A 25388-nucleotide genomic window follows, 5' to 3' on the forward strand; every position below is an offset into this window, starting at 1 on the left:
TGGGCAGCACTATACCGCTGCCGTGGTGGCCAATGACAGCACGTGCAACAGCCCTCCGAGCAACAAGGTGGACCTCAGAACAGGTGGGCACACACACACACACACACACACACACACAGGTACACACACACACACACAGGTACACACACACGCACACAGGTACACACACACACACACACACAGGTACACACACACACACACAGGTACACACACACGCACACAGGTACACACACACACAGGTACACGCACACACACAGGTACACGCACACACACGCACTCACACAAACACAGGTACACACACACACACAGGTACACACACACACACACAGGTACACACACACACAGGTACACACACACGCACACAGGTACACGCACACACACGCACTCACACAAACACGATAAACCAGATGTTTCCATATATACATACATCAACAGACTGCTTTCCACACGGGCGACGCAAACTAACTAAAATCCACATCACAAACTGTCTGTCTGATCCCCCCCTCCAGTTCCCTGCACGCCGGACACCGTGTCCGCCACGGTCAGTTGCCAGGACAACTCCCTAAAAGTGTCTTGGTCGGCGAGCCGGGGAGCCGACTCCTACACGGCGAGCGTGGAGGACGGCAACGGCAGCGGCACCACCTGCCAGGCCATGTCCGCAGGCTTCTGCAACATCAGCGGGCTGAGCTGCGGACAGCTCTACCACGCCAGCGTGGTCGCCTCCGACGGATATTGCAGCAGCCCGGTCACCGAGCCCGTCGTCGCACCCTCAGGTGAGCTACTCAGATGGTTAGACGTCGGCGGAAAGCCCCGCGGAGGATCACGGGTGGGGAGCGCTGAGGTGCTGGGGCCGGTGTGACAAGCAGCCGACGGAACCTTCCTTCGAGACACCGCCGTTAAACTTACTCTTGCCTCTTTTGTTTTCCGTCTTCTCCTTCATCCCCTCAGTCCCCTGTCAACCCACTCAGATCAGAGCTGAGATGGACTGTGAGAGTCGTGTAGGCATGCTGACCTGGTCGATGAGCGCCGGAGCCGTTTCCTATAGAGCCACGGCCATCCCTCAGCTTGGCCAATCGGTGACCTGCGACACCAACAACACCCACTGTTACCTCGACGATCTCGCCTGCGGGGAGGAATACTCCGTGTCTGTCGAGGCCCGGGGGGAGAACTGCAGCAGCGTGGGTCACATGACAGGAACACTCATCACTGGTGAGCGCCTCACGTCAAAGAACGTGCGCCAACACATCAAATAGATCCGCTCCCATCAAATCGACAAATATCGGATTTCATCCCTTTTCTCCTGACTTCTCTCCTGCTCAGAGCCCTGCATCCCTCTTTACCCCACCACCACGTACAGTCTGAACATCGCTCAGGTGAGCTGGGACGGGAGCAAGGGGTCCACCTCGTACAGGGCCGAGGCGGTGACCGACCAAGGCGTGACGTCCTCCTGCCAGACCAGCGACACCTACTGCGCCCTGCAGGACATAGAGTGCGGCCAGGTCTACAACGTCTCCGTCACCGCCAGCAACGACATCTGCCAGGGCGTGGTTACTTCTGAATCGGTCAGTCTGACCACAGGTGAGAACACCCACCCCCACCACACACACACACACACACAGGAGGATATTTCCCCTCCGCCTCAACAACCCCTGGAATTACACACTTACACACACGATACAGTTTCCGGCAGGTTCTTTGTGTCAACCTTGCCTTCACCGTCCCACCCGCCGTGTGTTTCCCCTCAGAACCCTGCCCGCCCAAAAACATCCAGGCGCGCGTGCACTGCGGCACGGACATGGGCACGGTGTCATGGGAGGAGAGCGAGGGCGCCGTGGGCTACGTGGCGAAAATGGACGGCCGCCGAGGAGACTCTCTGTCCTGCAGCACGACCGGAACCTTCTGCAACGTGACGGGGCTCCACTGCGGATCCACCTACCTGGTCACGGTTTTCGCGCTGGGAGAGAGCCTCAACAGCAGCGCCTCCGCCACAATCCTGCTGACCTCAGGTCAGTCTCAGGCCTCCGCCCACTCCAGGAAGTCCCTCTCGGCTTTTGAACTCGACAGATCTGACACCCAGAGTGGAAGACGGGAGAGCGTTCTTGACAGGGGTTTACGGTACGAATGAGCATGTTTCTAACCAGGAGCCCCTTCTCTTCCCCTGCCGTTAGCTCCCTGCGTGCCCGCTAGCGTTCAGGCGCACGTGAACTGTGCTAACGACAGCGCTGCGGTCACATGGGCATTCAGCAAAGGCGCCGACTCTTACACGCTGATGGGCACGACGGGCGACGGCTTCCAAGCGTCCTGCGCGACGACGGAGAACCACTGCAACTTGACCGGGCTAGCCTGCGGTCAGAGCTACAACCTCAGTCTGACGTCTATCAACCAAAACTGCCAGGTGGAGAGTCCTACTGGGGTCAGCTTCAGCACACGTAAGTCGGTTCTGCTGCTCCGAATCATCGAGACCGGGTCTGTATCTGATCCTTACTGAACCCACTAACCTCTCACCCATGCCCCTCTGACCTCTAGGACCCTGCGCCCCCCTGAGTGTGGGCGTGGAGTTTTTGTGCAGGAACAATACAGCCACCTTGTCCTGGAAAAAGACAGATGGGGTGCAGCTCTACCGGGCTAGCGCCACCCCCAGTCTGGGAGGACCGGTCAGGTACTGCAACTCCACCGGCTCCTCCTGCAAGTTCCCTGGGCTGGACTGTGGGGAGACCTACAGGTTCACCGTGACGGCCTACAACAGCCTGTGTCAGAGCGAAAGCAGCAACAGCGTGGAGGTCAAGACAGGTAGAACTACTTCCAAATAACCTAATTTCTCTCATTTTTACTCGTCTTTCCTCAAAGCACTTTCAAACTTAAAGAAGGTTTGTTTGGACCTAAGTAAGTCCTAAACCGTCTCTGTCATTTTACATTTATTACATTTACATTTAGTAATTTAGCAGACGCTCTTATCCAGAGCGACTTACAGTAAGTACACGGACATTCTCCCCGAGGCAAGTAGGTTAAAGTGCCTTGCCAAGGTACACAATGTCATTTTTGCACGGCCGGGAATTGAACCAACAACCTTCTGATTAATAGCCCGACTCCCTAACCGCTCAGCCATCTGACTCCCTGTCTTAGCGCCGTGTCAGCCAAGCCAGCTGGTGGTCGAGGGCTCCTGCAGCAACGAGACGGTGTCTCTGAGCTGGGCCGCGGCCAGAGGGGCGTCCGTCTACGTGCTGACGGTCGCGGGGGACCTGGGATACTTCACGGCCCTGCAGACCAACGACACCGCCCTGGACCTGGTGCTTCCCTGCGGACAGACCTACAGCTTCACGGTCACGGCCGAGGACGAGAGCTGTGGCAGCCCTGCCAGCAGCACAGCGCGCTTCAAGACCGGTACGAGAGCGTGTGTATTGCCTGCGTCCATCCAGTCAAATCCTAGTCGTTTTTCTCGCTATAAAACGAACGGCTTTCTCGCCTCCAGCCCCTTGCATCCCGTACGGCGTGATGACCTACATCCAGTGTGAGGCCGGCCTGGGCGCCGTCAGCTGGGGTACCAGTGACGGGGCCGAGTCCTACACGGCGATCGCCGTGGGAACGGACAGCCTACCCCTCATGTGCACCACCAACTCCACCAACTCCACCACCTGCACCTGGGACAACCTGCTGTGTGGGGACCTGTACGTCGTACACGTCATCGCCAACGATCACCTGTGTAGCAGCTCTCCTAGCAACAGCACCAGCATACACACAGGTAAGCACTTCCTACCAGCAACGGCAACTGTCATTCATTCCCTGGTCTCTGGGCTATTCCATACTATACAGGTAATATAGGCTGCGTGTTTATTAGGGGTTGGGGGGAAAAAATCGATTCACATTTGAATCGCGATTCAGTCTTCTAGCGATTCACAATTGTAAAAAAAAAATCTTTTTTTGTTATGTTATTTTGTATGTATTTTTTGTATCAGCATTTTTGGGGGATTAAAAATCGCAAAAAAACGTTAATTGATCTTTAAGCGAATTGTGACCCCAAGAATCGATTCGAATCGTGAGGTACCAAAAGATTCCCACCCCTAGAGTTTATATATGTTTTGACTTCACTGATGTCTGTTGCAGCTCCTTGCGTGCCCCAGAACCTGACGTCGTCAATAAACTGTGCCACGAAGGTGACCACCCTCCAGTGGCTCCCGGGTCACGGAGCAGATCTCTACGTGGCGACTGCACAAGCCGCCAACGGCACCCAGGTGGCTCAGAGCACCAACGACACCCGTGTCGCCTTCTCAGAGTTGACGTGCGGCCAGAGTTACTCCCTGTCCGTCCAAGCGGTGGATTCGGTGTGTAGAAGCGTCTTCAGCCTGCCTGCGCATCAGGATACAGGTACGCCTGAGCTACACCCAACGCCACCCACCTGACCCACAGGACAAGCCCTTCCAATCTCTCGCTTGGTGTACCAATAAGCATTTGGACGACAGATCAATCAACATGGAAACATATCCCCTCATCTGTATACCTCTCCCCCCCCCCCCCCCCCTCAACTCTTCAGAACCCTGCCCCCCCACCTCAGTCTCCAGTGTCATGGACTGCCAGACCAACATCGCTGTAGTGTCATGGGGGGCGTCTCCGATGGCGGATTACTACACGGCCACCCTCAAGCGTAGCGACGGCCAGACCGACACCTGCATGTCCAGCAGCCTTGAGTGTGGCACGTCCCAGATGACCTGCGGACAGAACTACACCGTCACCGTCACCGCCTCCAGACAGCTGTGCCAGTCCAACCCCAGCCCGGAGAACACGCTCCACTCAGGTGAGCGGGAAAAACCTCAGACTGTCTGACTGTCAGCCTGTCTGTCAGTCTGTCTGTCAGCCTGTCTGTCTGTCAGCCTGTCTGTCGGTCAGTCAGTCTGTCAGCCTGTTTGTCTGTCTGTCAGCCTGTCTGTCAGACTGTCTGTGTGTCAGTCTGTCTGTCTGTCAAGACTGTTTGACTGTCTGTCAGACTTCAGTCCGTCCGACCGTCTGTCTGTCTGTGTCTCATCCACAACCCAACAACGTCCCAAATTCCAGAGGCTGACACCCTTCTTTCTGTCCCCTCTCCTCTCTCCAGTGCCCTGCGTCCCGACAAACGTTGTGGCCGTGATAAACTGCTCGGACAACACGGCCCGAGTGTCGTGGAACGCCAGCAAGGGGGCGCTGTTCTACGTGGCCACGGCGGAAAACGCGCAGGGCGGCCTGTCGACGTGCGAGAGCGCGGAACTCGGCTGCACCCTGACCAACCTCACCTGTGGAGCGCTCTACACCGTCAGCGTTGTGGCGAGGGACAGCAGCTGCGGCAGCCTGCCTAGCCAATCAGCAGAGGTTCAGACAGGTACTAAAACACACCTCGCGGTCGATATCAACGACTAACGAAAAAACAGAGATGGTGTCGTTCTGGAACAGATCTCAAAGCCTTGGTAGAACGCTTATCTTTGCACCTGAATGTAACCTCGTTATCTGAGCGTTCCCCCCCTGTTGACAGCGCTCTCCTTTCCCGTCTCTAGTCCCCTGCACACCACAGATCCAAGACGTCGTCCTGGACTGCTTCCTGGACTCGGCCCAAGTGGTCTGGTCCCATACTGTGGGGAGCCTGGCCTACACGGTCACAGCCACCGGGGGCGCTGACGAGTCATCCTGCCACACCAACAACACCAACTGTGAGCTGCTGGACCTGACCTGTGGCCAAGTGTTCACGGTCAGCATGGTGGCCTCCAACGGACAGTGCAACAGCTTCCGTAGCTCCAGCCGGGAAATGACATCAGGTCAGTGGAGAAGAGATTGCCTTTGAATTGTGTTCAGTTGTGATACGTTCTACACCGTCTCACTGCTGTCACTGTCAATTGAACTGCGGCTCATGATTGTACTCGTCCCACCCCCACCATTCTGCTCTCCTCTCTCCCCCTCTTCTCCCCCTCCTCTCCCCCCCCCCCCCCCCCCAGTCCCCTGCCCCCCCGAGCAAGTGGTGATCTCCCTGGACTGCTCTGCTAACTCGGCCCTCGTGGCGTGGGAGCCCAGCCAGGGGGCGGAGTCCTACAGGGTCCAGGCCATCGGCGTGCAGGAGCACGAGACAGGTTGCGAGACGACCCAGAACAGCTGCCTCGTCCCCGATCTCCTGTGCGGCTTCACCTACAACATCAGCGTGGTCGCACTCAACGGAGAGTGCAACGTGTCGGAGAGTAACATGACCCAGCTGCAGTCAGGTGAACTTGGACTCTTTGACCCTTAACCAGGGTGCGAATTACGGGGGGGCTTGACCCCCCTAATTAAGACTTGGACCCCCCCAAAAGAGGTCAAAACAACAGGTTCGGGGGGGGGTCAATACAATTATATATTGTTCTTACCTGTAATCGTAAATATTACTTTACGCCCTGGAGAAGAAGTTGACCCCCCCATTGTTATAAAATTAACAAAAATGACCCCCCCGATTGTCATTGTATAATTTGCACTCTGCCCCTAACCCTATGTTGTGTTATTGTGTAGCTGTGTAGTTTATGCATAACTGATTGCAGGTAGACAAAATGCATGAGATGCAAGCAGTTTATTAAATCTCTCTCTCTTTCTCTCTCTCAGTGCCTTGTGTACCTAACCACGTGGAAGCCACTACAAATTGTGCGTCCAATGTCGTGTCCGTCTCCTGGGAGCCTAGCAACGGTGCCACCTTATACACCGCCGTGGCGTCCGGCAGCGGAGGCAACAAGCTGTCGTGCGACACCATCGACACGGTGTGCATATTCGCCAATCAACAGTGCGGCGTGTCGTACAACATCACCGTGAGCGCCTCCGACCACACGTGTGCCAGCGCCAACAGCACGGCGACGCACGTGAACACAGGTGAGGTCACGGAAGGTGACATCACTTCCTGTACTCTCGCCACACTTGGTACAGTCCCTCTCTAACACTTCATGTCCTCTCGCCACACTTGGTACAGTCCCTCTCTAACACTTCCTGTCCTCTCGCCACACTTGGTACAGTCCCTGTCTAACACTTCCTGTACTCTCGCCACACTTGGTACAGTCCCTCTCTAACACTTCCTGTGCTTGTGCAGTGCCCTGCAAGCCCCAGAATGTCACCGCCAAGATGGAGTGCAACAACAACACTGGGCTGGTGTCATGGGAACGAGGAGTGGGCATGTCCTCCTACCAGGTGAGCGCTATCGGACCGGACGGCCACCAAGTCCATTGTGCCAGCAACGCCACCAGCTGCCGGCTACCCAGCATGCACTGCGGCCAGCTGTACAACGTGACGGTCGCTGCTCAGGATGGCACCTGCAACAGCAGCAGCACATTCCTCACTCTGCAGTCCGGTACGTGCGCTCTCACAGGATCCACTCACTAAGAGCAGAGGACTAGAGAGAGAGAGAGAAAGAGACCTGTGAAACATTTACATTTAGTCATTTAGCAGATGCTCTTATCCAGAGCGACTTACAGTAAGTACAGGGACATTCCCCCCCGAGGCAAGTAGGGTGAAGTGCCTTGCCCAAAGACACAATGTTATTTGGCATGGCCGGGAATCGAACTGGCAACCTTCAGATTACTAGCCCGATTCCCTAACCGCTCAGCCACCTGACTCCCATGCTCACGGCCTCTCCCTCTCTCCTCCTCCTCCTAGTGCCCTGTAAGCCCACCAGCGTGAAGGCCGCGCTGCTTTGCAAGCCCAACGCGGTGGCGGTGACGTGGGAGCGGGCCAGCGGCGCTGCCTGGTACCAGGCAGTGGGCGTCACAGCCGACGGGGGCACCCAGGCCACGTGCAACAACAGCCTGACGTTCTGTGACCTGACCAACCTGCCCTGTGGACAGGCCTACAACGTGACTGTGTTTGCCAAGGACGAAGCGTGCAGTAGCGTGCCGAGTAGCAGGGCCAGCTCCAGAACAGGTGAACACGAATCCTCCATGCTTGAGTGGAACGTTGAAACAATGCAAAAATATTAGTTATGAGCTTTCTTTATGGTTTAAACAAGCACATTTGGCTGCCAATACAGTAAGAAAACTCCACTTGATAAGATGTCTTAAAATAATGCGTAGTTTACTTCAATTAAGTCACTAGATAGGCCATGTATCCTAGCAAACAAGTCCAACTAGATGTAGAATCAAATGAAAGATGATCACTCTCAGACGTACGGTTTCTGCGGTGCACCAACCTCTCTAATGTGCGCTGTAGAGTTTTCTCCAGTCAATGGAGGCTTGACTGTGTTCCTCCGCCCCGCCCCGCCCCAGCTCCCTGCCCTCCCCAGAACGTGACGGCCAATGTCCGCTGTTCTCAACACTCCGTGATCGTCTCGTGGGCGCCCAACCCCAACGCAGACTCCTTCCACGCCGTGGCCCTGGCCAGCAACGGGGTGATCCTGTCGTGCAACACCACAGGCACCAGCTGCACGATTCTAAACCTACTCGAGGGACACGACTACAATGTCAGCGTCGCCTCCATCAGGGGCGGCTGCGAGGGCAAATGTAGCCTCCCGATCATAGTCTCCACAGGTATGAAACACCCCAGTACAGACTGTTCTGTCACGTCCATGTGGCCCAAAAAAATTAAAATAACGAAATATCGGTCGAATTGACGCTTTCGTGTGTGTTGAGTTCTTATTGGACTATTTTATTTCTCGTATCTCGTGTCTTTCCTTCTTCCTCAGCCCCTCTGCCGCCCACCGGGCTAGAAGGGAGTCTGGACTGTGTGACCAACTCAGCCTGGATGACATGGCAGCCGTCGAGCGGCGCACAGACCTACACAGTGCTGGCTGTCGGGAGCGATCAGCAAATCCTCTCCTGCACCACCTCCACCCTCACGTGTAACATTCCCGACTTGGCCTGCGGCACCAACTACACCTTCAGCGTGATCGCTTCCAACGCCTTCTGCAACAGCACGCCGAGCAACATCGTCCACTTTGAAACGGGTAAACGCCTCGTCGTGCTCTGTCGCATCCCTAACGTGACCCTCTTTCGCGCCGACAGCCCCTAGACCGGGGGTGGGCAACCCTTGTCCTCAGGGGCCACTGTCCTGCATGTTTTAGATGTTTCCCTGCTCCAACACACCTGATTCAAATAAATGGGTCGTTATCTAGCTCTGTAGAAGCCTGGTAACGAACATGCATTTGAATCAGGTGTGTTGGAGCAGGGAAACGTCTAAAACATGCAGGACTTGAGGACAGGGTTGAAAACCAATGACCTAGACCCTCTCCGTGGGTACGCGACTCACGCAAAGCTCCACTGTGTCTTGCCTCCCAGGTCCCTGTGCCCTCACCCACATCACCATCCACACCCAGTGCAACAGCAGCACCATCCTGGTGGGCTGGGAGGCCACAGAAAACACCCCGCTGTACCTGGTGACGGCCGAGGGCCAGGACCGCAGCCTCATCTCCTGCAACAGCACCTCCAGCTCCTGCCTGCTCGCCGGCGTCCTCTGCGGTATGCAGTACACCATCATCGTGTCGGCCTCCTCGGACAAGTGCAGCAGCCTGAGGAGCCCGCCGCAGAAGGTCGTCACAGGTCAGAGTTCGCGTCGGACGCGCCCCCTATTTAGCTAGGTTGCTAGCTCCCTTCTCTCTGGCTCTGTTCTGGATCTAGTCGATCTAGTTCAATGCTAGCTCAAACTCTATAATCACTATCTCTATTCTCTTGCTTAATTCTACCTCTTCTGGCTGTATTTGAGTTCTATTCTAGCTAGCTCTAGCTCTATCATCTCAAGCTCTCTTCTTGTATCCCTCCCTAATCTTCGACGCCTGTCCCGTGTAGAGCCCTGCACCCCCAAGAATGTGTCCATCGTGCCGACGTGCCAGGACAACAGTGTGACGGTGTCCTGGCCTCTCTCCGTGGTGGCCACGTCCTACCTGCTGACCGTCACGGGCCAAGACGGCGACCTGCGCACCTGCAACACCTCTGTCAACAACTGCAGCCTTGGCAAGCTGCACTGCGGCCAGCCGTACAGCTTCAGCGTGACCGCCAGCACCGTCAACTGCACCAGTCAGCCCAGCACCGCCGTCACTTACAGGACAGGTAGCTACGAAGACAAAAACTAATATTTTCCTTCAAAACGTGGGACATAGGTTTGTTTTTTAAATGTGGGTGGGACAGTTAGGGTTAGGTTTTGAGGAAATTCAAATAGAATTTTCTTAATAAAAAAAGTGACAGATTTGCCTTTTTCAAAAAGTGGGTGGGTCGTGTACCATCTACATCTGATAAAACCTACACCTCCGTTTCCCACGTGTCTAACGCCGATCCCTCCCTCTCTCCTAACCCTAACCCTAACCCTCTCTTCCAGTACCCTGCTCCCCGAGTGGCCTGCGTGTGGAATCCCAATGCAAGACCAACTCTGCGGTGCTGTCGTGGAACGCCACTGAGGGGGCGGAGCAATACTACGTCCGCGCCACGAGTGGCGCCGGCAGCGTGCTGTACTGCAACAGCAACACCACCTCGTGCACCATCGGGGGCCTGTGGTGCGGAGCCGTGTACAACTTCTCCGTGCAGGCCTCTGACAGAGCCTGCAACGGCTCCCTCAGCAAGCCCCTGCCTGCTGGAGCAGGTAACCCTGTCTACTCACAAACCACAGACTTACATTTACATTTAGTCATTTAGCAGACGCTCTTATCCAGAGCGACTTACAGTAAGTACAGGGTCATTCCCCCGAGGCAAGTAGGGTGAAGTGCCTTGCCCAAGGACACAACGTCAGTTGGCATGACCGGGAATCGAACTGGCAACCTTCGGATTACTAGCCCGACTCCCTCACCGCTCAGCCACCTGACTCACCATCAGACTTAGTGAGAGCTTGTGCACTGGAGACATGGCAAGGGACTGAAAGCATCACTTAGCTCGTCACACACACCCCATTGCGGACAGAGTCTGTACGTATAGGGATGTTCAGTCAATAGCAACCAGGGGTTAGTTGCATAAACTTAGTTTAAGACTAGTCCTAGCCTTAAACAGTCTTAAATTGTCAGGTTAGACTAGTCTTATTAAACCTGTCTGTTGTATAAATAGTAAGACTGACTTAATTTGGGATGTTACAGGTCACTATAGCGACCAGGTCTAACATCATCCTTGTTCTCTCTACACAGTCCCGTGTCCCCCTGCCACGGTCACGAACAAGGTGAAGTTCATTGGCCAGAACTTTGTGGCTCGTGTGTCCTGGAGTGCTGTCGTCTGCCCCAACGTCACGTACCTGGTGGAGGTGACAGGGCGTATCCAAGACGACCCACAGGCCCTGTTGACGGTCTCCTCCTATTGGACAGAGATCCAGTACTTTGAGATTCCACTGCCCTGCAGCACCTCCTTCAGTCTCACGGTGCGTTCCAGGAACTTGGCCGGCGAGAGCAAGCCCTCAACTGCTGTTGTGGGGATCACAGGTAAACAAGGTTGCGATGTAGAAAAAGAAATGCTACGGTATTTATCAAAGAATAACCATGACAAGCTGGTCTATTACAGCAAAGTCAGGCTGGTAATGATGTTTCCCAGCTGGGGGTGTTAGCTATGAAGGGCAGTCATGGCTGAGGTGAGTGATATTGTCGGAAGTTTAATAGCAGGTATCTCTAAAAACGTGCCATTTTCTTTCCAGGTCCCTGCCCTCCTCCCGATGTCGAATTCAGGGGTGACAACCAGACCTCCATCTTGTCCTGGGGGGCGTCCGTGTTGGCCGTCAAGTACACCGTTTACGTGACCGCCCCAATACGAACACAGGTGTGCGTCACTCCAGGGCTCTCCTGCAACCTGACCAACGTAAGCCCGAATGTCGTCGAGGTGACGGCCAGCAACGCAGCTGGGGAAAGTCTTCCATCAACAGTCACGGGTGAGTTTGGGGTCGTAGGGAGGAGAGGAAAAGGGCACGACTCAATTATTCACCATGCATTTTCACGTGACAAGCCTTACGGTTTTGAGTCGATTTCGAGCTAACTAGGTTCTCTTAACGATTCCTTTTCCAGCATTAAATCGCCGTAGGAGAGATCTAAGGGAGAGCGAACTGTTTGCTGAAATACATCAGAGCGGTGAGCACACGATAAAATACGTATTACTGTTCTCTTCGTGAATTATGTAGCCTACAGCAGTAGCCATGACAAACAAGGACATATCAACAATTAAAAAAATATTTAAAAAATTTAAAATATTGTTTATGCTCTCTACAGAGGAGCTGTCGGTCCCTGAGGTGAAGGTTACCACGGTAACGGGAGTGTCCCTGTATGTGGAGTGGGGGCCGGTTAGGGCCGCTACGCACTACACCCTCGTCGTCAAAGAAGACATTCCCACCAGGCCACATCGGGAAGTTATGGTTGTCTACAGCGAGTTTTCCATCGTCAACGACCTAAAACCCTCCACCAGATATTGCATCCTCCTCTCAGCCAAGAACGCGCGCACACAGAGCTCGTACTCCACGCCTCTGTGTGTCACTACCGGCGTTCCTCTGTAAAAGGCTTCTACCTTATCGAACATTACGACACGAAGATCTGTGACTTTCTCCTGTCATGGAGGTGCACTCCAACTGAAATGGCTTGGAGACTATAACGAGTCACTGATTTGATATAAAAGCGTAAATAAAATCATAACAACATTATATTTTTTGCTATAGATTATTTCACAGAAACCATGTTTTAATTCTGTTGAAAGCCATCATGTAACGTTTAGGATATTGCATTCATCTGAAATATGTTTGATTTAACCAGATGAGTATCTACTGATTAACCTAAACAATCTTTGACTCACTGCTAGAATTAGATTTAATTTCCTTCATTGTGGTTGGTAAGATAGCAGCATGTATCATATTAATGTGTAGTTCTTTCCAAAAGTATTGCTACAATTGTTCTGTAGGCTATTTATCATAAATGGTAATATTTTTGAGATGGGCAACAACAAGATTATTTCTGTTACCAATATACACATTTTAGATTCTTCTGCTGATTTAAATCAAATTATGTACACAAAATATTAGATCTAGAGAAAATAAATGGTAATTTATCAAGCAATATTTTTTTTAACCATACAGTATATTTTCTATCTGATGTACTATATGTTCTGTCTCGTTTTGTGAACACTTTACAAAAGCTCTTTTTTATTGAGCCCAAAAATGGAAGGAATAAAAATCTGTGAAACATAAAAAAAAGTTATTTCTCCATGAAGAGCTTTAGGTAATAATCCACCTGTTCTGGATAATTTTTCTCTCAGCAGTTCATTACATTTTGACATGTTTTATTTTAAAGAAGAAACCCCCAATTTGTATCGATACTATTTCTGCGTTGACTGGGATTGTTAGAGGGACGAATTAAATAACACCTTAGTCGGAATTTGATGCTTGTAATTTTTCGGAGGTTTTAATAAGCGCTCTTTTTACCGGATAGAGATCTAAAGTTTTTATAGTTCACAGTTTTGGCGTGGTCATAGTGAATCGACTACCAGACCAGGCAATGAGCACCTGCAACGAACGCATGATAGATAGATTGTCATTGCACGTTTGGAACCCACCATTGAACTAGTAGGCCGTGTCAACATGACAAATTTCTTTAATCCTCCACTTTACTTGCAGAGATATCAGTTTGTCATTGAATTTATAAAGAGGAACAAACCCAAAAAGGTAGACAACTTCTAAGTCATTTAGCTAGGTGAAAAGGTACAAATGAGTCTGTAAATTGGCACTCGCAATAGCTAATTATTCCAACAAGCTAGCTAACAACAATTCCCGATAAACATTCGCTCTTTTCCTTCCAAATTACTAATGTTAGCATTGGTTGCTAATATTCTCGTTTGTCGATTTGCTTGCTTCTGACCGTTTTGTGGTCCTTCATAGATGGTAGATTTGGGATGCAATGACTGCGCACTTCTCAGGAAGGTGAAGTTCCACCGTGAGATTGAGCTTCTGGCAGGGGTGGACATCGACAGCGCAGTAATCAGGGAAAAAATGTTTGTTTTCAAAGCTCTACGTAAGAATGAATTTAGATGTGTGTATGCGCATGCCTCTTGATAGTGTTGGGGACTGACTTTGTTTGTTTAAATCACGGTAAGGTATGCCTTGGCACCGATTCCTACTGACTACCTTCAGCCAGGTGATCATCCGTTGACCATTGAACTGTACCAAGGCTCAGTCACCGAAAAGGATCATCGAATCAAAGGATTCGATCTTGTGACAAGTATCGAACTGTAAGTGGCCGTGACATCATCATAAATGATTGTCCGTTATGTAGGCCTATTAATAATAGTTAATTGATCGAGTCTCTCATCTCAAAGCATTGAGCATTTGCAGCTTGGAGATCTGGACAGGTTCTCTGAGGTGGTGTTTGGCTTCATGGTCCCAGCTGCAGTCATTATCAGCACCCCAAATGCCGAGTTCAACCCCCTGCTACCAGGGCTGACGGGATTCAGACACTACGACCACAAGTTTGAGTGGACACGAGCTGAATTTCAAAGATGGTACGTTTACATAAATATGATCAAGATGATACTGTATGATCCCCCCCTTAAAAAAATAAGTCAAGGCAAAGCTTGTATTGAGTTACGTCATCTTTCGTTTTAGGGCTCTACAGGTGGGAAGGGAGTTTGGCTATGAGGTGGAGTTCACAGGTGTAGGAGAGGCACCAGGCCAGGACCAGACTGTTGGATTCTGCTCTCAGATCGGAGTGTTCTGGAGAATCAGCCCCGTCTCTCAGAGTCATGAACCAGAGGGGCCCTTGTTATACAAACTGGTCAGTGTAGCCCTTCCAAGTTCCCTGGTGATTTACAGTATTGCCTGAAATCAATCGAGAAAATAAGTCATCTCCCTTTCCTGCTGTCACTCCCAATACCCATGTCTGTGTTTGTCGTTATCCAGCTGTACAGCGTCAAGTACCCCAGTCTGTGTGATAACAATGTCCTGCAAAGGATTCTGGTCAATGAAGTCCTGTATTGGTCTGAAAACCTGAAAAGAAGATGGCTGGAGGAGACAGCTGAGAGAGAGGAAGACACCTATTCAGACCAAAACACAGAAGAAGAGGAGGAGGATATGGAGGGGCGTCTTGCAGAGAGTTTGAGTCAAATGGAAGGGAAAGAACAGGATGTGGAAAGACAGCCAGCGGATTGGAGGAGAAGAGAAGAGAATGAGGAAATGGAAGATGATGATCTGACAGAAGGAGAGAGACTGTACCGATCAGGCCGATCGGTGTGTGTTCCCGTGGCCAGGCTATGGTCCTGCCCCAGGGTCGAATCTCTGAGCGGAAACATCTCCTTCCTGAAACAGATCTTGCTGAATGACAGCCGAGTCAGCATGACTGAAGATGGTTTGGCTGTGGTGCTGGCAGAGGCCGAGGATGAGGATCATCAAGATTTGGACTATTCTGATGCCCCAGAATGTACAGACATCAGACAGTCTGTGGTTTGCACTGTGGAGGAGGATTGGGGTGCATAATTTGACCTTTGTAGCTTTCCTGAGGATGTTTAGTTTAAGTGTTCATAAAGAGTCCCCTTGAATCAATCTAATTTGATATTGTAAACCTTAACCTTTTTTAAGAGATATAACTCAAAAACGTACACAGGTTTGTGTGTACAGTGTGGTTCATACGTTTCGTGAATGCTCTGAATAATAAAAATTCAGACGTAAGGAACCTTGTGAATTGAACGTTTTATTCAACAGTGCATGGCACACAAAGCATACAGTACTCGGTAAGGAAGCAAACATGGGTCAACGAGATGTCTTCTACTGGGGCACATCACTGTCAGTCACACGTCACATGACACAAGATCACATGGTACAGATCCTCACACAGCTTCACAGAAGAGAAGGCGGCCATGTTTGTAACAACATGTTAACTGGAAACAAAAACCTGTCTTGCACAAGTGCATAAGTGTTTTTTTTGCTCTGAAGAAAAGCAATGACGGCTGAGCCACAGTTAAGGGAGTTCGGAGTGACATTTGGCAGCAAATGATATACTGTATTATACAGAGTAGCATGGCATGAATGTTTTGATTGACCGTTCTCTTACATTTTGGGTAAATTAATCTTGCATGAAATGAATTCCATCTTTTACATCGCTTAAATGGCAACACAGTAGAAGGAATTGCACTGGAACAGTTGTGCTTTTACTAAAACAATTTACAAAGCACTGTAGAGATCCCCCAGTTATGGCAATATAGAATCGATGCTCTTCAATTCACTGAAATGACATCAAAACCATGCAAACATAGAAATGTACACAAAGCAAAACAGATTATTTCACAGTAATAATACCATACATTGATGACATTTGTGCAGAAATCAGCGTATACAATTACAGTATAACAGAGGTAAGTACAGAGTTACTTCTGGTATGGTTTCCAACAGACACAGAGATGATCACATACTCATTAGTACATATACAGTATTTACTTGTACCTTAATCTTATGAATATGAATTATTATGTTCACTTACACCCAGCCACTTACTGAGATGAACCAGGTATGTGTTCATGAAACCAGGTAGTGGTTTTCTCCAAAGTTAGTCTAGTAATGCAAGACCCAGTTTTTCAGAAAATAGCCTACTAAATATTTCGAAGTTGATATGCTGCTGCATTAACTTAGATGGACCGCAGCATTTCTTTGGACACTGCAGGTGACAAATCCCACTGGCAGTGGATGTATTGACAACTTGCCCTTGACAATGTTAATATAAAACGTATAACTCAGTTTGACTAGAAGAACTGAACTTGCAAAAATAACATCTTGGATCTTAGTACCAAATATACTTCCAGGAGTAGGTAAACTTAAACCTAACCATTCTGTACCTCCTTTCATCAGGCCAAAATAAAATAATATCTATATATATATATATATCTATATATATGAAAGAACAGTTTGATTCTGCTAAGGATTGGAGTCTTGCCTGTAATGATACCCTTCTCCAGCAACACCTCAGCAGAACAGGGTTGCCTTCAGAATCTGCCGACTCACTACCAATCCCAAGACAGGCTTAAGTGTTCTACTGGAAAAGACATAGTGGTTATGCCACCTACAACAGAGACAATGACTCAGATGGGCATAGACTCACGCACACACAGGCATGCACACAAACCGTCACCCCGAGTCTGATAGGTCTGTGTCGGGGTAGCAAAGTGTCGTCTTCACTCAAAAACAACAACAGAGTTGGACTTGACAGATCAAATACAACAGCTGTTAGCAGCTTATAAAAATCAAAAAAGTTAAAAGGCAACCCAAAATAGGATTGAAACATCACTGAACAATAGACTAGAAACTAGGGAATGTATTTCAAAAAGCATGGCGGTTTCCTTATCAGGAAAGGCTTAATTATTACAAATACAATGAATCCCATTCTCCTACATCTGCAGACATTCAACAGACAGGTCCATTGTGGCCATCTAAATCGAACTCCAGGTTTCCATTCAAGTCCCTTTTGAAGATGATGTCAATAAGTATAGTCTCCCTGGTAACAAGAAGACAAGGCTAATCTAACAAGAGGACAACCATGTCTGAAACACACAAGGGCCCTGCTGCTGAGCCTGTTGTCCCTGGACCAGGTCTGGACTCCTGCGCTGCTGGAAGAGATGAAACCTCAACGCAGGATCCATTCGCCAACCTCCCCTGCCACTGTGGTTCTAGACCTCCGCTGCGTCGCACATCTCCGGAAGCTTCCGGGCAGAAGGCCTAGCGCTTCATCACCACCTGCTCGTACGCTCCGGCGCCAACCCTAGAGAGACACCGGAAGGAGCGTGAGAAAGCGCCAGGTTCCAATCCATCCGTTCTGCAGGAGGAGGATTCTCAGAACGTCACAAAGAGATGGGAGGAAGGGTTCTCCCCTCACTGACCTGGTGGGCAAGTGATGGCTTCCAAGGGCAGTGCTTCCTCCTGGGCCCACAAACAACCGCAGGCCTTCCTCTGGAACACACACACACACACACAGCACAGACACACTTGAGTTTAATGTGACACCGCCCCGTCTGCACGTTTTATTCCAGGAGAGGGCCGGTTGCTAGGCGATCTAAAAATATGCCTGTATTGACTGGAGAATTTTGGTGCAGAAGGACAAAACCTTGAACCAGCAGAGGATGCGAGCTTTACAACAGAGATATTCATTACAATGCTGACATGGTGCCCAGCTCTCTTTCTCCTAGCATCACACACACTTAACCGTTTCATTAACCGAGCCCTGGTCCACTCTCCAGGCAACTTCATGAAATCTACCCATCCATTTTCGACCAATCCTTTCCAATCCATATTAATGCAGTCACTCATTAATGCGTTCACGAGAGCCTTCCGCTTCAAGGCACGTGAAACGAGAGGGGCCGGTGTCCATGGTTACCTTCAGCGCTGGAGTCCAGCAGGCTGGGGGTGAAGTCTTGGCTCTGGAGGATCTTCTCCACCACATCATCAGCATCCACCCGTGTGGCATCCACCCTCATCAGCTGAGACTCCATAGAGTCCTGCTTCACTGGGTGTCTGGTGGGGGTGGGAACACAGACAAATTGTATTTGAAAGCAAGAAAGAAAGGTCAGATATTACAGCCCCAACCACTGCATCACCCCCCACACAGAGGTTGGCCGTTTGTTCGTATCAAAAACACTCGTATTTTTATTTATTTTATAAAACCACTTCATTCCGTAAGTAGATGCTGAGGCTGAGGTCCTGCTGTGAGGCCTTCGGGTGTCTCAGTGAGGCCTTCAGGTGTCTCAGTGAGGCCTTCAGGTGTCTCAGTGAGGCCTTCAGGTGTCTCACCTGTTGAGGCGTTCGCAGGATGAGGCGCTCCTGACCGGGGTGCCCGGGGCGCTGGGCGCGGCGGCGGGGTGTTCGGGGACCGCGCTGCAGGCCGAGGCCCCGGCCGTGGGAGGCCCTGCCTGAGCCTCCCTCTCCTCGCTGGGCTCGGGGATACTGCCGATGCCCGTGGAGGCGCTTCCCACAGAGGTGTTCCTGCGATGGCTGCATTCTGACAGGCTGGACGAGCGAGAATGCCCCGTACTGTAGCCTGGGGAGAGAGAGGAGGGGGAGAACAACCGGATAGCCGAACACACGCTCTTAGATTAGTAGGAAAAGCACGGAATTCTACATCTTCTACCACAACCAAACGTCTAAGCAATGACATCGCAAAGTACTGTCATCTGCTGATTATTGCTAGTCATCTTTACAAAATGGAGTAGGAGTTTAGTTCTGGAGAAGGAGAGGAAGGAAAAGTGACGCTTCGCAGGCGAGCAGATTTAAGCTTTGCAGCGTGATCAATGTTTTAGCAGCTTAGGGGAAGCCAGCGCCCACACACTCTCGCATGTTAGCCATTAGTATTGCAGCAAACTGTTACAAAGACGCAGTATGTGGATGTACCAGGAGGAACAGAGAACAGGGCTCCCTCACAGAACCACAACAGGCTCTCGTGATCCAGCCGTCACCACACACAAGCCGGGCAGGGATGTAGGAAAAGGTTCTGGGAGGGAACCTACTCAGCCAAACTACGAAAACATCTTGGAATCTGTACGCCACTATTTACAGACTCTGAGTCTACCTCTTTAGTTATGGTAGAAAAATAAATGTGAGTTGGTCATGGGGGGGGAGGGGGGGGGGGGGGGGTCGTCAGGGTGAATCTCTTGTCCTTCCTACAGAGCGCTGGCCCTTGGCGTATGATAAGACTGTAAGGGGACCACAGGTCAGGTGCTTGGATGGCTTTGTCTGTGTAATAAGCAGATAAGAGAGTACAGTAGGTAGTGGAATAGCGAATGGCTTTACAACACCCCATTTCGAGGTGGCTGTTTGGCTGGAGATAATGTGATATGTATCAAGTAACTGGCCGGACAGACAGCGAGCAAGCCAGGCTGGTCATGGGATATGGCTGCTAAAGACCCCACTCCCCAATTAAAAAACCGAGATTAAACTATCAACTAGGTTAGGATTGCGTGAGGTCAGTGGGCACGACGACACCTAGCAACCAAAGTGGTTCATGTGAGAAACCCTCTCTTCCTCTTCAACAATGGAATAAAAACAATTTAAAAAAAGGGGGATTAAGGAGAGAGGATGAAAAAGTGAAGATGTGAGAACTGCTGGCGATGAGTGAAAGAGCCTAAATGGCCGAATGGTTTGAGAATGCAACAAGTCGAGCTGAGAAAACGAGGCGAGGGGCGTTGGCGTGGCTGTGTTGAAAAGCACGGTGGGAGGGGTGGGGGGGGAGAGAGCCTACCTGAAACTTTAGACTGCTGACTAGCGTAGCTGGAAGTTCGCGAGTGGCCACAGCCCACAAGCTCATCTGGAAGAGACGCGCATCTCCCTTCTCGACTCTCTGGGACAGAACAGGACAGAGGGAGGGGGGGGTGAGTGGGTGGGGAATGTTGCCGTTCCAGTATTCAGAGAGGAAGGGGGGAGGTTGTCGGAGGCTACTGTGAACACACTAAGGCGACTGAAGTGAAAACCTGTAATCTCTCCACACGGGACAGTGATTAATATAATTACATGGAGGCCTAAATAATTGATGCTGCTTCATCCTGGAATAACACTGATTCCCCAGGTACAGGAATGTTATTGAATCCATGTCACTCCGAGAGGGCACACACAAACGATCTATTTTTAACCATGTGACCCCCCCCCTCCTCCCCTCAGCTTCCAAAGCAGATTGGAGAGAAGCAAACAGCCAGACTAAATTATACATGAAAGAGCACGACGGTGCTTTCTAAAGCCTCGTGGGATAAAGAGCAAAGAGCATTTCATAGACAGAGAGGGTAGAAAAAAAAGCTTTCCTTTTATACACATGTTGGAAGTGACACGTGCACAGATAAACACCTAAATCACAGAGGAAGAGGTTGAACTCTCTCTCACACTCGCACACACTTGAAATTAAGGACCATTGCTGGTACAGACAGCCAACCTGCACATCAAAAAGGATTAGAGATAAAGAAGAGATAAACCGAAAATGTATCAAATGAAGGAAAAGCGAGATTAAAAAGAACATCAATAATTAAGCAAAGCAACTGCCACAAATACATGCAGGTTCATCCTCAGTTGATTAGTCAGAGGGTAAACTGCACAGATTTAGTGCCAAGTGCTTAAATTCTTTATGTAAAAAATAAACAAATTCATGATAGATTATATATAAAAAGCCCTTCATTCCCTCCCACATTGGCAAGAAAGTAGACCTTACTTAGTCACAATTTTTGGGGCAGGAGTTAGTCTTACCCAGGAAGGCTTTCTGCGTGTCCCCTCCCTTCCTCTCCTCCAGCAGTCTCTCTGCATCTCCCTGTACGCCTATAACCGTGGCTGTGGAAGGGGGCCTGTGGACACACCAACACACCCATAACACTTCAACAACATCACAAATTACGGATATTATTTCTTTTTATCTATTTTTCTCAAATCCTACTCTGGAAAGAATAAACGGAGCATCTGAAACTGTACCCGTGCCTCCGTGAAGACGTCTAAAGATCGTACAGCTTTAGCGCTAAACTCCATAGTGTGTAGCCAACAATGACAGCATCAACACCACACCCTCGTCCACACAGCTGTTTAATACAATGCACACAAGCTCGCAATCGCTCCCACACAAATGTGGACCTTTGGTCCGAATCAAGGATGAAAGCTGAAACCCTACTCCGTCACAACCGATCCTTAATTTGATTATCCATCATAAAAACAAGTATAATGCTCGCTGAAAAGCTTCTGATATCCTCTCGTGCAAAGTACGTGCAGAACTTCAACCTCATCAGGAAAGGCATGTGAATATATTCAGGTGATTTGGGTTTCTGAAAAGGCACATCGTATTACGCAGGAAAAGCAATAATTGACTCTCACTCTAACCCGCGCAAAAAACTGTGGCCAATTAGTCAACAGATCAGACCAGAGATGCAGCCTCACTGCAGGTTCCGTGGGTGGGCAAAGCTCGACTTGACTGCAAATACGACGATAATATGAATGTTTTCACTATGAAGTGGTAGAGGTCATATCTGACAGGACTTTGGTGCCGATTATACAATACAAACCTTTTACTCAACAGACACAATCATACCTAACATCAGGCCATGGCGATCGGACAGAAATATTGACGGCAACACTCACGTTTTAAAACAGGGGTCCCCAGACATAAGCTGTGTACTGATGATAACCTGAAAAGGGATCAAAGCGGTTAGAGATTAGTTCCCCCCCCCCCCCCTTATATGTAGGCTAGTTCCAGCTATTTTGGTAAACAGAGGCAGCTTGGAAAGATGAAACAGCAGCTGCATCTCTACCTTGAGGATGGAATTATCCTGTCGTGTGTTCTTGGTATCGTAGCCCTCCAGCAGACATCTGCGAGTTGTGTTCCCCGAGCCGGCGAACTCTGACAGATTTAGGTCCGCAAAGCCGAGCTGAGGAAAGAGAGAGGTTTACTTGTAGTTCTTTTGCTGCTTCTGTATCCACGACCCTGCCGAATCTTGAGACTCCAGAGAGGAAACACTTCTGTCATTTACCTTAGCATAGGTCTTCCCACCTTTGAGTTCCTACATAAAAAGACAAACATTACAAGCAGTGAAAGAAAGACAATGAAGTAAAATGTTCCTATGATGAATAGGACAAATTGGAGAATAGGAAAAATCGATTTTGAAGATATATTAGGGGGGGGGGGGGGGGGGGGGGGGGTCAGATGGCTGAGCGGTTAGGGAGTCAGGCTAATAATCAGAAGGTTGCAGATTCGATTCCCGGCCGTGCAGAATGACGTGTCCTTGGGCAAGGCACTTCACCCTACTTGCCTTGGGGGGAATGTCCCTGTACTTACTGTAAGTCGCTCTGGATAAGAGCGTCTGCTAAATGACTAAATGTAAATGTTCCATACCTTCCTGACAGACACCCGACACACACACGGGTCCAGAACCCCCGTCCCAGCGCTGGCACTCATCTTACAAGGGAACGAGAACTTCTTCTTCCAGCGGACACAGTTAGCCTGCACAGTTTCCCTGCAAAGAAACACACACACACACACTGACAGTCACTAAATGCTAAATGCAATGTCACGTGTGTGTAGAACTTCCAATGTATTATTGCAAAGCAAATGGATGTTAACTAAGTGCATTAGGTCGACAGTCAGTCAATATGGAGAGTTTGGTGAATTTGTAATGTGAAAAACGTAATAGGTTATTGACTGTGGATATTCTCTCCTCCCTACATACTACTGGAAACAGGAGTGTTTAAACCGGTTTAACTAAGAGCCATTCAAGAGGTCAATGATTGAGTCACTGCCCTATTTGTTGGCCTATTTGGAAGACCATTCTGATGACAAACATCCAATTCCTATGGAAAAGGCTGTTCTCATAACACACAATAAGGTTATTACCAGCCATTTAGATTTGGCATTCCAATTTTTGTCAGTTACATTAGCCATGTGAGTCCCGTTATCGGCCGTTCAACGACTTTCAATAGAGTAATGTCAAGTTTGACGATGCGCAAGACATAGACCTACTACACACACATGGGCGGCGGCAGGGTATGGCCAAAGATAAGTTCTTTGGTACGGCTTGGTTGGGCTACAGCCACACCAAGAATTGCGTTACCCACCATGAAAATATTTTTACCTTTCGACAATTTGTTTTTTTTTTCAAAACATTTTTCAAACCTTTACAAACGTTTTTCCCCAAAGTTTTTTTTTTTTTTTTTTTTACTGTCTACTTACATAGACATAGCGCTTTACATAATTTATGTGACTGTGCACATTTGAGTTACTATGGAGACATAATAAAACTAGGCGTATTCTCTGGCAGAAAGTGTAGAAACTGTCACACACAGATGGAATGCACGGGGGGAAAGCGAAAGAACAAAATAAGATATTGTATTCTAAAGAGGGAGGCTAAGGATTGCTTCTTTTTCCAAGACGCTAATCAAGTTCTGCTCATACCGCTAATTATAAAAACACGATTCTTACCGAGTCATGGAGGGGTACACCATAATCTGGTAGACTATAACTGTCAACTGTTTTGAGATTATTTTTTTTTATGAATCATTGGAGGAAGGATATTCTAACCTTCTCTTTACGATATCAATGCTGTTCTCTCAAATGACTCGTTATTCTAAAATAATTGCCTCAATCTATCTCATTCACATTCTTATGTCAAATCCTTGAAGCCACACACATTCTGGTAAAACCAAACATTAATCACATGCATGCTCTAAATATCCACAGCTGTGGTCACAAAATTATGGCATTACAATACTATTCAGAGTGAAAAGTACCAATTAAAAACAGGCGGCATAATCTAGGTTTCTTGGACATGTTTTCAATTGGATAGCTAGTCTAGCTCAACTAGTTCACTAGCTAACGTTAGCTAGGTAGCTATAGCTAGCTTTACCATGATTTTACATTTGTATCCACCTAGCAAACTAGTCCACAACCAAATTGCTAAATGGACATCTGTAGGTAGTGGCATATGTAGCAAGCTGGTAAACAAACTAGCTTGCAACTGAACGTAGGTTAGACAGGTTAGTCTTATAGTAATCGACACAAAGCAGAACTCACCTCGATGACTCCTCTGAGAAACCGCCGTCAAGCAATCTGACTTTACAAAAAAGGACACCATTGACAAAGGGAACTGATGAGAGCTCGTCCAGCTCGAAATCCACCTTAAACTTAAACTTCTTTTTCTTCATCATCATGAAATCCATAAACTGTGTATTTTGTTGAGGTGTGAAAGAGTATTTGGTCCTTTCTGTAGCGTCCAAACACCACCGTTACAGTGGCTAGCGTTAGCGTAGCTGCTTGCCTTGTGTTGTTACATAGCGTTCCGAGGCTCGAAGTCGAAACTAGCTGAAAATGACAGAATGAATGACAGTGAGTGAATGCGAGGGGAGTTCGTGATCCAAAAATCCTGGCGGGTCTTGTTTCTGCATCTACTGCTATAAATCCTGACCTAGCAAGCAAGACTATATCATCAGATCAGATGCCGATGTAGGAGGGGCAGAAGAAAGGATGGCTTGAAAGAAGAAAGACGGTCAGACTTCACAACAATTTTAAGGATTGAAATGTGATATGTGCAGGATGTGGCCCCAATGACTAAGAACAGAACCAACTCAAATGCAATAAACTCAAGATGTTGCTATATCAAATGTAAAATGTATATCATAAAAAAATAAAGATTTAATGGATCACATAATAGCTTATTGTGTGTTGGTGTGCGCTTCATAGACAAGTAACGAATTTAGTCTCCATCGTGTGGCAAAATGTAGTACTACACATTTAAATTGTTAACGCTCATTTTCGGTTTCATTTAAATACAAACACATGAAATAGATTAGGCTACAGTCCCACTTGTAACGTGATACCGACTGGTATTGCTCGTTATAGATCCCAGTCTGATGAAAAAGAATAGAAAGCTACAGGCAGGCAACCAGGCAGCTGTCAAGAGTCCATGAGCATGACTCACCATGGATCTACATATTTATAGAGAGAGAGAGAGAGAGAGAGAGAGAGAGAGAGAGAGAGAGAGAGAGAGAGAGAGAGAGAGAGAGAG

At 49.1% G+C, this 25388-nt stretch overlaps 2 protein-coding genes across 3 annotated transcripts; one reads left to right on the top strand and one right to left on the bottom strand.

The window, feature by feature from the left end:
• Nucleotides 1-13479: 13479 nt before the first annotated feature.
• Nucleotides 13480-15380, top strand: henmt1 (HEN methyltransferase 1). The gene is made up of 7 exons (XM_067230781.1): nt 13480-13563; nt 13777-13889; nt 13992-14126; nt 14214-14396; nt 14500-14668; nt 14794-14986; nt 15092-15380. The coding sequence occupies exons 1-7, from the start codon at nt 13480-13482 to the stop codon at nt 15364-15366; spliced, it is 1152 nt and encodes a 383-aa protein (XP_067086882.1). The 3' UTR covers nt 15367-15380.
• A 180-nt stretch (nt 15381-15560) lies between these two features.
• On the bottom strand, nt 15561-24800 carry fam102bb (family with sequence similarity 102 member Bb). 2 transcript variants are annotated; one of them, XM_067230798.1, is made up of 11 exons: nt 24398-24800; nt 22724-22844; nt 22362-22391; nt 22143-22259; nt 21973-22019; nt 21097-21191; nt 20108-20206; nt 18664-18910; nt 18251-18387; nt 17757-17826; nt 15561-17638 (listed from the first exon to the last, which is right to left on the bottom strand). In XM_067230798.1, the coding sequence occupies exons 1-11, from the start codon at nt 24541-24543 to the stop codon at nt 17596-17598; spliced, it is 1152 nt and encodes a 383-aa protein (XP_067086899.1). In that variant the 5' UTR covers nt 24544-24800; the 3' UTR covers nt 15561-17595. The 2 variants fall into 2 exon arrangements, with proteins under 2 accessions (XP_067086899.1, XP_067086900.1); XM_067230799.1 differs by lacking the exon at nt 20108-20206.
• Between the last annotated feature and the right edge of the window lie 588 nt (nt 24801-25388).

The sequence above is a fragment of the Osmerus mordax genome, chromosome 27 (assembly GCF_038355195.1).
Source record: "Osmerus mordax isolate fOsmMor3 chromosome 27, fOsmMor3.pri, whole genome shotgun sequence".
NCBI classification, from domain to species: Eukaryota; Metazoa; Chordata; class Actinopteri; order Osmeriformes; family Osmeridae; genus Osmerus; species Osmerus mordax.

Bases quoted from the DNA above. Each gene is read 5' to 3' on its own strand.
- fam102bb (XM_067230798.1), bottom strand. From the start codon at position 24,543: ATGGATTTCATGATGATGAAGAAAAAGAAGTTTAAGTTTAAGGTGGAT. The intron at 22,392-22,723 runs GTATGGAACATT...CTTTTTATGTAG, and splicing joins GTCGGGTGTCTGTCAGGAAG to GAACTCAAAGGTGGGAAGAC. The intron at 18,388-18,663 runs GTGAGACACCTG...CACCCCCACCAG, and splicing joins TCCTGCGAACGCCTCAACAG to ACACCCAGTGAAGCAGGACT.
- henmt1 (XM_067230781.1), top strand. From the start codon at position 13,480: ATGACAAATTTCTTTAATCCTCCACTTTACTTGCAGAGATATCAGTTT. The intron at 14,127-14,213 runs GTAAGTGGCCGT...CTCATCTCAAAG, and splicing joins CTTGTGACAAGTATCGAACT to CATTGAGCATTTGCAGCTTG. The intron at 14,987-15,091 runs GTTTGAGTCAAA...ATCTGACAGAAG, and splicing joins GGAGGGGCGTCTTGCAGAGA to GAGAGAGACTGTACCGATCA.